The 13,735-nt window shown below is 42.0% G+C and overlaps 1 protein-coding gene across 2 annotated transcripts in view; it reads left to right on the top strand.

Moving 5' to 3' along the window:
• Positions 1-13,735, top strand: part of Btbd9 (BTB domain containing 9) — a 354,247-nt gene that overhangs the window by 48,102 nt on the left and 292,410 nt on the right. For both annotated transcript variants that reach the window (XM_027394408.2, XM_027394409.2), the window contains exons 5-6: positions 2,983-3,202; positions 6,867-6,986. In XM_027394408.2, the coding sequence (XP_027250209.2) occupies positions 2,983-3,202; positions 6,867-6,986 (340 nt within the window). The remainder of the gene's footprint in view (positions 1-2,982; positions 3,203-6,866; positions 6,987-13,735) is intronic.

The following is a 13,735-nucleotide window of genomic DNA, read 5'->3' as shown; positions in this document are numbered from 1 at the left end:
ATTTGTGGAGGTGTTTAATGTCCTTGGAAGTTCTCCTGTCCTATCAGCTGCTGAACGTCTGGGGCAGAGTCTAGTACAGTGACTTGCACACAGGAGGCAGCTTTGAACACCTGTTTCTTTAAAATAATTGGAGGTGGTCCCGTTTAGCTGTGTGCCCTTCCTTGAACTTCCTGGAGTTTCCAGGTGAAAGGAAGTGCTTAGGCTGGGACCAGACTGCCGCACTTGTACCTCATGCAGCAGGTGAGGTAACAGTGCTCCTTTATCCTTTCTTCTGTCTGGTGTTTTTTTGTTTTGTTTTGTTTTTTGTTTTTTGTTTTTGTTTCCAGTTTGTGTGTTTGAGAATGAGACTTGAGAAGGCCTGCAGATAGTAGGTTAATGGGGAAAGTTAAAGTAAGACAGGAGCCTTGGGAAAGTCATAATGACGTAGTTGTTAGGAAGTATTGTGGGAGGCAGGGGGGAACCCATACAATCCAGGAAGTTGGTAAGGGTGGGGGGAGTGTAAGAATGACTTAGGTTACAGAATTGGGTAAAGAGAGTCTAGTGGGCGGCAGAGAGCTATTTTGTATCCAAATAATTCATTGTCTCAAATGCTATGTCTCAAATGATGATTAGGACATAAAAGAAAACACTGGGTAATTGGCTAGGTGCCTCAGCTTTTGTCACTGTGTAGCTTGGTTCGAATTCTGACTCCTCTCTGAGCGTGTTTATGCAGCTTGGTGTCTGTTTTTGGAATACCAATTTTTAGGTGTCCATACCCAGGGACACCTACCTTACCTGTGAAGCCTGATGTTTAGATGACTTCATAGTCCTAGACACTGATCTCAATTGGAGAGAGGAGGGGCCTTGAAATAACCCCATCCTACCCCTTTTCCCCGCTCTAATTGATTTGTTTTGTTTTGTTTTGTTTGTTTTTTTTACCTAGCTATAGGGTTTTTAAAGCTCACTTTTTTTTCTTAATGGCTATAAAATATAAATTATGAAGGTATTTTTGATTGCTATTTATGATCTTGCTCAATCCCTGCTGCTGCCTTCTATTTTTTTGAGTTTTGCTCTTCATGGATAGAGAGATACAGGTACTAAGAGGAGTACTTGTGATTTGAATACTTTTGTAATTTAGGTTTTTCCAGGCTTACTTTTCCTTTTAAATTCATCATTTAACTATAGATTTGGAAGAAAAAATACTTTGGAACTGTATTTTTATCTAGCAGGGTACGCATATTCTAGCTTCCACGAGGGAATTTCCACTTGTATAAATGATCTTCATGTTGGAGTGAAAAATGCTCCCAGGCAATGAACTTGTTGAGAATGGCTAGAAAATGCACAAGTACTCTTGAAAGAAACTTAAAGAAGGCTTGGACTCGCAGTAAACTTTCATTTCTATTTTAGATTTCAGCTGTAATCATTAGAGACTCTTGGACCCGGCGTGTTATTCAGAGCTTGATAGATTTTAGTACTGAAGGAAGCTTATCTTAGGGGAAGCCAAGGTGGCTCTAGTTTCTAAGCTTGGGGGCTTGACACAAGTCCCTCCCTCTGTCAGAGCTGTAGGTGACAGTTCCATCAGAATTTGCTTATGAAGGTGGGTCAGAATCTTAAATTAGCAGTGGGGCTGGCCCCTGAATGCCTGGGTCTGATAGCAGCTCTGCTGCTTGCTGGATAGTAAGTTTATTGGGCTTTTCTGTTCTTCCATGCCTCATCTGTGATGGCTGCAGGGCTGTGCTGTGCTCTGAGGACTGAGCGTTCTTATTTGTGAAGTGCTTGCAGCAGTGTCTGAAGAATACAGATAGTGATCCTAATCGGCCATAGAGAGTATAAGTCATTCCCGAGTCAGCTCTTGAGCATTGCTGTAGTGGCTTTGTTTGTTTTGCTGAGTTGCTTTTAGCTCCATTTGTTGTCCTCTTCTGGAGCCGCTGTTACCTGTCTTCATTTGTAAACTTCCCCAAGTCCAATTTTCCACCACATTTGCAATGCTGAACTCTTCCTTACAGTCTTCTCCTTGTGCACCTGATAATAAGTCACTTTTCTCTTCAAACCATACAGCCAAGTTGTATGTACATTCTGGGAAACATGCATAACTCTCTTACATATGTGTCATATAGTAATGACTTTTTTAAACAGCATACTAAATGCTTTACAAACATCTTCTAAGTCTTTACAGAGAGCATGTCGGGGATAGGCATTGTCCTCTTAAGAAATTGACATTTAGAAGGAGTAGTTCCTCCCAAGTGACATATCCAGTTCAGCCTTGGACAGCCTTGGTTTAAATGATGGCTCAGTTGCCAAGCATGTTTATGCAGGTCTTCATGGAGAGTGCTGGTTTTGGGTATCAGTTCCTGGAGACCCCTTCCTTACCTGTGAAGTGTGATGTGTAGAGGTGACTTTAAAGTTCCAGACAGTAATCTCTCATTGGAGAGAGGAGGGGCTTCAAATAACTACAACACCGATTCTGATGACAGCTTCTGAATTTTCATTAAGACAAAACTCAAGGGATGTTTATTTTCTTTTAAGGTAGAATCTTATTTTCTCAGCTTGGCAAATTGACCAATCTTGTCTGTGTGTGACTAATGGCGACTAACACTGGAGCTTCCTTCTCTTGTTTGAGCAGATGTCTGGCCTGTCCTCAATCTGGGTGGTGGGTGCAGGCCGTCTGATGTGCTGTTTTCGCTCAGCAGACATTAAACTAAAGCTGCTAACAGAATGAACTCTGCAGAGAGGGTTTTTGTCCTACTTACTTGTGTTTGTAGTATTAACTTTCTGTTAATGTTCAGTGTCTGGCTCACTGTGGATGTGTTAGTGACATTCAGTTTGAGTGCTGAATGCTATCTTAATCTTGGTGGACATTCTATTCTCTCCATTACCATAGATTTGCCTATACAGCTTAAAATCAAATCCTGGAATCAACTAGCGTGCTTCAGGTTCACTTTTCCCTCACTAATGTAGAATAATGAAAAATAACCACTACGCTTGCTCTGTTTCTAATTGTAGTACCAGAAGAAAACATTGCAACGATGAAGTATGGAGCCCAGGTTGTGAAAGGAGAGCTGAAGTCAGCCTTGTTGGATGGTGACACTCAAAATTATGACTTGGACCATGGATTTTCCCGGCATCCCATTGATGATGACTGTCGGTCTGGCATTGAGATCAAGCTTGGCCAACCATCCATTATCAACCACATACGCCTCCTCCTGTGGGACCGTGACAGCCGGTGAGGCCTTCCTGTCCCCGAGACGCTGATGTTGTGTTTGCTGAAGAGGACCTACCTTCTTGGTCACCTGCTTTGGTTCCTCTCCCCCACTACTTGTTTATTTACTGGCAAAAGGAGGCAGTTACTGAGAAAGAGAGCACCTCTGTCTTAGAGTCACTATTGCTGTGATGGAACACTACAGTCAGAGCAACTTGGGGAGGAAAAGCTTTCTTTGTCTTACACTTCCACGTCATAGTTTATAATCAGAGGAAGTCAGGACAGGAACTCAAACAGGGCAGGAACCTGGAGGCAGGAGCTGTTGCAGAGGCCATAGAGGGTGCAGCTTACTGGCTTGCTCCTCATGGCTTGCTCAGCCTGCTTTCTTATAGAACTCGGGACCACCTGCCCAGGGATGGCATCACCCCAGTGGGCTTGGGGCCTCCTCTGTCAATCACTGATTAAGAAAATGCCTTACAACTGCATTTTATGAAGGCATTTTTTTTTTTCTAAATTGATGTTCCCTCCTTTGAGTTAATTCTAACTTGTGTCAAGTTGGCATAAAACTATCTAGGACAGCCCTCTAGCAAGGAAGGTGGCCGAGAGGATCTGGGAAGGCTGTTAGATGCTCAGTGACATTGGCTTTGGTTCTGCAGGTTTCAGTGGCCTATATCTGTGATCATTCTGCTATTTCTCTCTGTTAGTTCTAGGGAAAGAGTTAAAAGTAAGATTGCTTTAAAATGTCCTTGTTAAAATGTAAAGTTTTTGGTATTTTGTGTCATGCGTGTTCTGCTTGCATGTATGTATGTGCACCATGTGTGTGCAATGCTCTCAAAGGCAAGAGTAAGGCAGTGGATCCCCTGCAACTGGGGTTTCAGGCAGTTAGGAGTCACCATATGTGTGCTGGGAATCGAACTTGGGTCCTCTGGAAGAACAGCCTGTGCTCTTAACCACTGAGCCATCTTTCTAGCCCCTTTTTATTCTCTTCATATACAAGTGCCGAATAAGTGTTTTATTTTGGAAAATACAGAAAGCACGAAGAAAATAAAAATTGCTGGTAATTTCACCACTACCCATTATTAACATTTGTATGTCTCCAACGGTGTTTCTTTGTTATCTTTCTATCTCATACACATGCATACAAATTACAAAGTCTTTACATAGTTTTACAAAACATAGATTAGTTATATGGAAAACTTACCTCTACTTTTAATTTTTCTTCTTGGGAGGGTAGAGTCTTGATAATTTCCCTAACCTGATCTCAAACTTGGATTCCTTCTGCCAGCTTCCCAAATTCTGGGGTTACAGATGTGTGTGCCCCACTGCACCTGGCTTTAATTTCATGTTTGAGTTGCTACATTTAAAACATTGAATTAGCTTTGAAATGCTATCTGGCATCCTTCCATATAAGTGAACATTGTTTATTTGATTCCTTACTATTGGATATTATGAGTACCTTTAAAATACTTACCATCTTATGGCTGGAGAAATTGTGTTTTTTGTGCAAAGCTAAGCATTCTTGGAATAAAATCACATTGTGAAAAAAATGGGGTGGGCTTCAGGCCATGGTGTGTACCCATTTTCTCAGCTTCAAGAGTGCTTTCCTCCCAGCAACTCTGTCATAATTTAGTCCACTGTGGCTTTTGGTCTGTTCATGGTGTGGCAGAAGCACCAGGGCAGTGAAGAGCAGAACTAAATGGTCTCTGGTTTTACTTATCTTTGGCCTGAGACGTATGCAACCTGCTGTGCCCTTGTGGATCTGGGTCTGTTGGCTCAGTGGTAATGATAAGGCTCACGTGGAAGGAAGAGAGAGTGTCCTGGTAGCACACTGGTGACCACGTTGGCTTTTGGGGCCATTTGAGCCATGTTTGAGCAAATCTTTTTAAGATGAGAGCGTTTGTCTGTGCAGTGTGTTTCTGAGATCCCTAGGTGATAGCTCTGTTTTGTTTTTATTAAGAATATAGTTCAAGGGGCTGGAGAGCTGGCTCAGTAGTTCACATCACACACTGCTCTTGTGAAGAGGGCTAGAGTTTGATTTCCAGCACTCACATTGGGTGGCTCACAGCCACCTGTAACTCTAGGTTGGGTGTCCTCTTCTGGCCTCTGCAGGCATTTATGAGCGTGCCCGTGCATGCGAACACACACATACACACACACACACACACACACACACACACACACACACACACACATCTCTCTCTCTCTCTCTCTCTCTCTCTCTCTCTCTCTCATGCTCTAAAATAAATCCTTTAAAAAAAGAATTATTTTCTCACATGTATGTTGGTGAATATTTGGTGTATAATTGACAAAGTGGTTGGAGTTAATTCATATTTCTCATTTCTAAGAATCCCTGGTTAATAACAATGTAATAATATTTATATTGCACTTTCATTACTTGTATATGGTAGGCACTCTAAAGGCTTTACATATTTCATTCATCTAATTAATAATGAAATTGGAATAAAAATGATAAAGGAAAAGGTTAGTGTGCTTGAACCTGAAAGCACTGCTTATTGTTTCCATGATGTTAAATATTTATAGGCCACTTTGTTTTACTATCTATATTACATTCACAGAGGACTTCGCTTTACTGTGTTTTTTTCTTATAACAATTGTAACATTTGAAGTAAAGGTGAAAAATTCAAAATCTCAAGCCAAAAAGATGTGTTGTAAAATTATATCCCACATTACTGATAACCCGGAGAAGTTCAATAAAAGGTTATAACCAGTTTGAGACTGAGCGATAAAATGAATGGGAGTTGAGGGGACAGCAGAAAATGAGGGGACGACACAAAATAAGCTGACCTTTTCTGGCCACAACTGTGGGCTGCAGGCTGACATTTATGGTCACCTAAATCTTCCAAGATTGTTCCTGTTGATATTACAGTACAAGTAATAACTGCATCTCAAATTTAAATTTGGCTCATGACAAGGAAATACAGATTTTTTTTTTTTTTTTTTCAGTGTGGGACCAGCATGTAATGGTCCAGGGCAGCTGACAAGGGGAGGGGGTTGGGCTGTTTTCATTACAGCCAGGTTATTAGCTGGCAAGGTCTAAGTTACATCCCATAGAAACAAGCATTATCTTTTCCCCCCATGTTGTTTATTTTCCAGCAAGCTGCTTTAAGTGTGCTATGGTAGGGGACTGAGAGGTGGCTGAGATAACCATTCCATCCTTCCATGTGGCTTTCCCTGCTGAGGAGGGAGGGAGGGAGGGAGGAAGGGAAGGAGGGAGGGCAGAGCACCTAGGCCTGGGGCCATGGCAGGAGGAAAGGGCACTGGCCCGCTTCTCTGTCCTTGTCTCTTCTCTGTCCTAATCTCCCCCACTCTGCTCCTGTTCTGTCTCTCTTTTCCTCCCTCTTGGCTTTATTCATCTGCTGATGTGGCCTGGCCAAGGGATCCTGGCAATGCAAAGACAAACAAGCTTGCATTTCACTTTGCTCCTAAGTAGCTCATCATTTGATTAAGGCAGAAAGACAAGCTGAGAGCAAATGTCAATACATTGGGGTAAAGGCTACAGTAGTGTGTTTTATACAGCTTTCATTGCAACCTGAATTTGATAAATGCGATTAGTGAATTCTATTAATGTGATTAATGTGATTAGTGAATTCTATATTTTGGTATCTTTTAATATTTTACTTTGGTTTTATATTGTTGCTGTACTATGCTTTTTCTTTTTACTTCATAGGTCTTATTCTTATTTTATCGAAGTGTCCATGGATGAACTTGATTGGATTAGAGTGATCGATCATTCACATTACCTGTGTCGATCTTGGCAAAAGTTGTATTTTCCAGCTCGTGTCTGCAGGTAAGTACTCATTGTTAATAAATGATTTTTTTCTTTTTTCTTTCTTTCTTTTTTCTTTTTCTTTTCTTTTCTTTTCTTTTTTTTTTGTTTTTTGGTTTTTTGAGACAGGATTTCTCTGTGTAACTTTAGAGCCTGTCCTGGAATTCTCTGTATAGACCAGGCTGGCCTGGAACTCACAGTGATCCTCCTGCTTCTGCCTCCTGAGTGCTGGGGTTAAAGGCAATGTGTTATCACTGTCCAGCATTGATTTTTATCTTCATTTAATGAGATTTGGAGTTTGAGAAGGAGATTGCCCCCCCCCAAAAAAAACCCAAACAAACACACAAAAACCCCAAAACCAACCAAAAAAAAAAAAAAAAATCAAAAACCTGTAGGGGCGGTTATATAGTTAGTGTGTGAAACTGTCTAGCATGTTCTGTGGCGTGTTTTCCTGTGGAAATGTGAAAACTTAAATGCTCTTTGCACTCGCTGTTGTCCTCACAGAAGGCGTTTGTGGTTAGACAGTGGTGTTTCCTTAACATCCCAGCAAGATCCTTCTGAAGGCTCCCTGGCAGCGGCCAGAGTCAGGAGGAGAGTTTTGGATGCTAGTATGTGTATGCATGTGTGGTGCATTTGTCCGCATCAAGGGATGGCAGGTGGGGTTCGGCAAAGGCGCAAGGCCAGCTTAGCTAGCAGGGTTCATGCTCACACTCCTTTTTCTCCGTACCAGCTGATTCTGTTGTTTGGCAGCCCGCAGGTAAGATTGTTTGAGAGAGTATTGAAAGGTTACTGTTCTGTAATAGTATATGTTCTTCTTTAGTTGAAACCATTATCTGAACTTTCTGTAGTTCTACAAAACATGTAAGTTTGTGAAATTGGGAGTTGGAAAAGGTGGTTGAAGTTCCCTGAAAATTATATGGATTTGTTCATTTTCCTATTGGACGATGTCCTGTAATGATGATCTTTAAGTCAAGAGGTTAAAGGTAGAACATGGTGGGCTCATACCGGTGTGGAGAGAAGGGAAGGCAAGGGAAGAGACATGGTTGAAATGCAGGGAGAATGTGGATCGGGCCCCTCTCACCATCACCTTACCTGCCTCTCCTCATCAGCTTGTAGGTGTGACTGACACAAGCAGGGGAGAATGTCCCTGGCTCAATGTCCTGGTCAGGAGTCACCTCTGTGAACTCCTGGTTAACTCAGAAGAATTGACAAAAGCCTTCCACCACTAGAACATTTCTATTATGGTGTGACTGGGCACAGTATTGCTACCCAGGGACCCTCTTGTGTGGAAATGAAGAAAATCAATTTCATTTCCCCCAAGAGGGACTAAAATGTTTCAGTTCTTTTACCTAGAGGAGTTTTGGATGGATTAAAATAAGAGGGACCATAAATTGAGTTAAGATTCCATATCTCAGAGCTGCCAACAGATAACTTGGAGAAGAGGGACCTGTTGGGGAGGAGGAGGAGATGAAGTCTGTTGACTCAGGTTGTAATGGTTGAAGCAGATTAAAAACGAGCATGTCAGTCTAAGCATTTGACATGGATGGAAGAACAGTGCATTTTTATGTAGTTTGAAACAGTAGGAATATGACTCTTAGAACAAGTTATCATGATTCCAGGTGTGACAGTCGTTGTGCTTTCTCCCCCTCACAGCTCCAGCTGGAAGGAGGCGGCCTGCCTTCAAGACTCCAGCTTTTAGAAAATGTCTTTCCCTTGAGAATTGTACTTTTCTTCCTCCCCCCTTTCTTTCCCTCCTATAAGGATTTGACCTTTCCAGGGTCAGTTTTTGTTTTGTTTGTGCTGCCAGTTTTTGTTTTGGTACATGTATTAATTACTTTTCAGTTGCTGTGGCAACACACATGAATGAGGAAGCTTGTAGAAGACTTTATTGGGGACTACAGTTTCAGAGGGTGAGTCCATGACTACTGTTGTGAGAGCTTGCAGCAGACAGTCAGGCATGATGCTAGAGCAGTAGCTGAGAGCTTACACCTTTTCCCAGCATGTGCGTAGACACACACACACACACACACACAGAGGCACACACACACACACACACACACAGGTACACACACACACACACACACACACACACACACACACACCGCCCCCACCTACCCATACTCACCCCCCCTACCCCTTGCATGGATGTCATGAGCTTTTGAAAGCCTAAGCCCAGACCCAGTTACAAGCTTTGTCCAACAAGGCCACACCTCTTAATCTTCCCCAAACAGTTTTACCAACTGAGGACCGAACTTTCAAGTACATGAGCCTATGGGGCCGTTCTCATTCATGCTGCCACAGTCCATCGGCTCCAAACTACAAATCTGAGCAAAGGTGCTGCTAGAGATGGTGATAGCAAGAAAAGAGAGGACTCAGAGTCTGTATTAGTAAGAAATTATAACCATTCTAGCACATCTATTATATTTCTCATAAATTCTGTTTCTTGGGTTAGGTTTTTGTTATGGCAGTATTTTAAAATGAATCTAAGCATTAGACTTTCCTGACAATCTGAGGATGTGTTGGTTTTCCTTCACAGTCACTTATTGACTGCTTAAACAATGCTCTAAATGAACTAGCTGCAGGTACTTCACTGTGCAAAGAAAGACTTCCTCTGCATGTAAGGGCTTAGTTTTTATTGTTAGCTAATTTTGTGTATTTGTGTGTCTCCTTGGTTCTTTAGTATCTTTTGTGTTTGTTTTTGCCTCTGAGAGTGAAATTACAAGCTCTAAGAGGCTCGGAGTCTGGGTTCTAAATCTTTGTACTTTTAAACAGTATTAGACTGTGACGTTGTGTGCAGCAGCTACTATGTACATAGTACGGTTTCATAGTGAGTAACGCTGAGAGTGTAAGTCAACATTGACATGTAGTGCAAACCCCCTGAGGTGGCACATAGTTCTACATTTTCAGGAGTTTGTTTTCTTTAGAAAACTGAGTTTTGAGGTTCACATGGAAGGTTTTGAATGCTTTGTATGGATGGCAGCTTTGCTGTGTTACATTGACAGAGGCGGCACTTTGTAAAGTGAGGAGTGGGCGATGATCTACACCTCTTTCTGAGACCAGGCAAAAGCGAGTGAGCATTTGTGGTCTGAAACTGAGCTGTGCTGGAGATGGAGCTCACACCAGTGCTAGCTTCACCTCAGACACTCGCCTTACGGTAACCCTGGGAAGAGCAGCACTCTTCCTGAACTTCGCCTGGACAGTTAGGTGGCAAGTACTGAGCATGATGTCTGGGTGAAAGGAAAGACTCATAAATAGCTTTATTTTATTTTGTCCACTTTTTGAGAACCTGAACTGTGTGATCATCAGAGAGGGTCCTGTCTTTGGCACTGTGGCTTTTATTAAGACCACTGTGCCTTTTCTAGGTAGCCAAGCCTTCTGAGTACTTCCCTGTACTGTCAGGGCACATATGGCAGCCCCAGACTTGCCACAAATATTGTATCAATAGCTAATAATTTGCTCGTTTTGAATGTTTTTAGCAGTTTTATGTATTTTGGGTATATGTATCATTGAGTCTGCCATTCCGATACCTTGCACAGTGTAATCCAGGCAGTATTCACTTTGTTTAGTAGTAGTTTGTGTCTGCTGGCAGTAAGATAGCACTTAGGCTTCAAACCACAGTGACCATTTCAACCATAATGGGGCATGAAGAAAATAAGATTGACTCTTTATTTTTGGACCCTTGCCAGGAATGTTTGTGTGTGAAGTGGGGGCTATTCTGTGTAGCCAAAAGCTTAGACTAATATATCTCCCCTCATCCTTAACCCTTAGCTGGAGATGAAGATAAGTGACTTGCAGTTTATGTACAATCTTCATCCTCAGAGCAAACCATATTATGTCACTTGTAAGAACTTTGCATTGATGTAGACGTGTGTGTGTGATTTTTTTTTTAGGCTATATGATTTGATATTAGACTTCAGTGTTACATTGATGCAGTTTTGCCAAATAGAATTTCACACTTTTAAAAAAGGTAGTCAAATTAGTGTTTTAAAATTATTTCTAGTTTTATATCTTGTTTAGAAAGGTGTTTCTCAATCCAGTGCTAAAGAATGCTGCATGTTTTTCTGATACTTCAAAAACTCCTTATAATTGAATACTCAATTCTGGCAGATAGAAGAGAAAGAATGGTTTGGTTGGGACAGTTAACTTAGGATTGTTCATTTAACCATGATTGCTTACCGTCCTGCTGAGACTGGCCTTGTTTCTCAGGTGCCGGGTTCCAGCATATACTTGACGCTTTCACAATGATTTCCTTTGATTTCTGTTGACTGTTTGAATTACTGTTGTTTCCCTTCTTATTTTCTTAGAGTGAGAAATTATACTGTGTCAAGTGTGTCACAGAAAAAAGAAAGGGTGTTGCAGAACGTCTGCCAGTCTGTCTTTCTAGCCTCAAGGGTTACATTAGAGGCCTTCAGTGATGATAAACATCTCATGAGAGGGACTCTGTTTTCACTCAGAACAGGGTTTAGGTATGCCTCACCAGCTCAGGAAAAAAAAAAATCTCTCCATTTGTTCATCCACCACTTACTCATTCAGCAAATAAGCACCTACTTTGTGTTATGCATTGCACTTGATCCTGAGATTGTAACTCTGATGGATGTCAGGGTTTCTGCATTTGTCAGCTGGGGGAGGCATATGTGCAAATTTATGAGTACATGTTGTCAAGATGGCACTCTGATAACAAGGATCAATGGGAGCAGGCATGTACTTTTAAGTATGGTTGCCAGGGCAGTGGTGCTGTCAGCTGAGCTATAGGAAATGACATTATCCGGTCTTTGCTTGGGCCATCTAGGCTTTCTTTGGTATATGGTGAATGGTACTCATGTCGTTGGTCTTCTCTGGGAAGCCTCATTAGATGCGTACTAAAACTGTACCATTTGTTGGCATGGGACACTTGAATCTCTTTTATTGCTACCATACATTTCAGTTCCCCCTCATCCCTGCTGTCATTAGCTACAGCATTTTCCCCCACTCGTTCTCATTAGATTATAGTACCTACGCAGGGCTGCAGATCTAGGAGAGAGAGAGAACAGCTGAGAAAAGAAGTGTTTCTATTTGTGGAGGCGTTCTCTCCTGCACGCTGGATGCATGCGTGTCTTTGTTCACCCCTCACATCCCCTAACTGGGCACAGATAACATTTATTTGCTTTTAAAGGCAAACACTGGCATAATTGAGCAGTTCACCTGGAGGCTTTAGATTCCTAGTCAGTTATGCTGAGCCTTGCCTCTCCTCCTGGGATCAGAGAACTCAACCATTTTAGAAATGCTCTATTTAAGATGTAAAAGAAGTGGGAAGGGCTCCACTTTAAAGCAGTAACTGTTTTCGCAAACATGGAGTTTGAATTGTTCCTCTCCCTGTAACTTTGATATCATAATTGAACTAGCACAGAACAACCTACAGAGAGAGGAACGTTTCTAAGAATGCAAAGCAAAATGTAGCCACATGGTGTCACTAAATTATAACAATTTTACTTAGAGCAAAAGAGATTTTGAAATGATTTTTAAAATAAAACCGTATTTGAATATAAATTGTTCTGAAGTCTGTGATTTGTGAAATAACATGTGAAACTATTTGTCCTGTTTAAGTCTCCTACTGATGGGCAAGCATTAATTATGCTCAGAGTCCGTGGATGTCCACTATGTGCCAGCAAGCTCAGCTGCACAGTGGAGAGGACGTGTGGCCTCCATAGCACAGTTGTTCCAGCTTCTTACAAAGAAGGCGTTCAGGCCTTCTTTTGGACCTTTGAAATAAATAAGAGAGTAACAAATTCACTGGATATATACACGAGGAGTCAGAAAAACAGGAGGAATGAGGATACATGGAGAGAATTAGAGGGCTGGGGAGGCTGGAGAGGGAGCAGCCTGATGTTTATTGAGCACATGTTATGGACCAGGCATGTTTTAAATTCCCCCTTGTGATTCTCACAGCAGCCTTGGTGAAGAACCCAAGCTTTGGGAAGCTGAGCTTTTAACAGAGGGTGTAGCTCCGAGTCACACCCTGCCATTGCTGGATGGGAGGGAGGTGGAGAAGTAGCTGTCTCACTGCCTGTGCAGCATGGTGGGAGCTCCTTCACATACACAAGTCCTTCAGTTCAACCTCCAGAGTAAACAGTGAACCAGATCAAACCTAGCAAAACAAAGGGACAGCCCTACTCTAGAATTGCAGGACACAGGAGCCAGAAGCCTTTGCTGTCCTTTTGGGGGGCATTCTGCCACTGAGTGACATCTCTCTCCTACCCCTGTGGGAAGAGCAGTTTCCAGGAATACTACAGGAGGCTCACTGTTACCGAAGGCTGCTCTGCTCCAGCTGGTCACAGCCACCGAATGGACAAGCTCACGCTTGCTAATGATGATGAGCAATTGAAGAAGTTTTCTTTTTAAAATGCTCCAAAGAGCGTCTGGCAGTCCTTGTTTTAGGCTCGCTTTGTTAGTTTGTCAATAGAGCTTTAAATCTTTCTGCCCCTCGGCTCCTCCTAAGATCATGTCAGGCTTTGTTATCATAGAGTGAACCCACCGTGTTCTTACTTCCTGGTTTGTTTTGCTGCAGCTGTATTTAGAAACAACATATATTATGAAATCTCCTTCTACAAGATCCCTTCACATCTTAAGTTGTCTTTTTTTAAGTTGAGGAATTATTTATTATGTTCACCTAGAATCCTCTTATTAGGGTTTAAAAAAAAAAAAAAGGCCCACAGCAAAACCAAACAACAGCAACAAAAAAACCCAAACGTTGTGCTTTATTTTCAATAAGACCTTTGAGAAATGGCTGTTTA

Source organism: Cricetulus griseus (assembly GCF_003668045.3).
Source record: "Cricetulus griseus strain 17A/GY chromosome 1 unlocalized genomic scaffold, alternate assembly CriGri-PICRH-1.0 chr1_0, whole genome shotgun sequence".
NCBI classification, from domain to species: domain Eukaryota; kingdom Metazoa; phylum Chordata; class Mammalia; order Rodentia; family Cricetidae; genus Cricetulus; species Cricetulus griseus.
The sequence above is the reverse complement of the archived record's forward strand: the minus strand, read 5'-3'. Positions and strand labels throughout refer to the sequence as shown.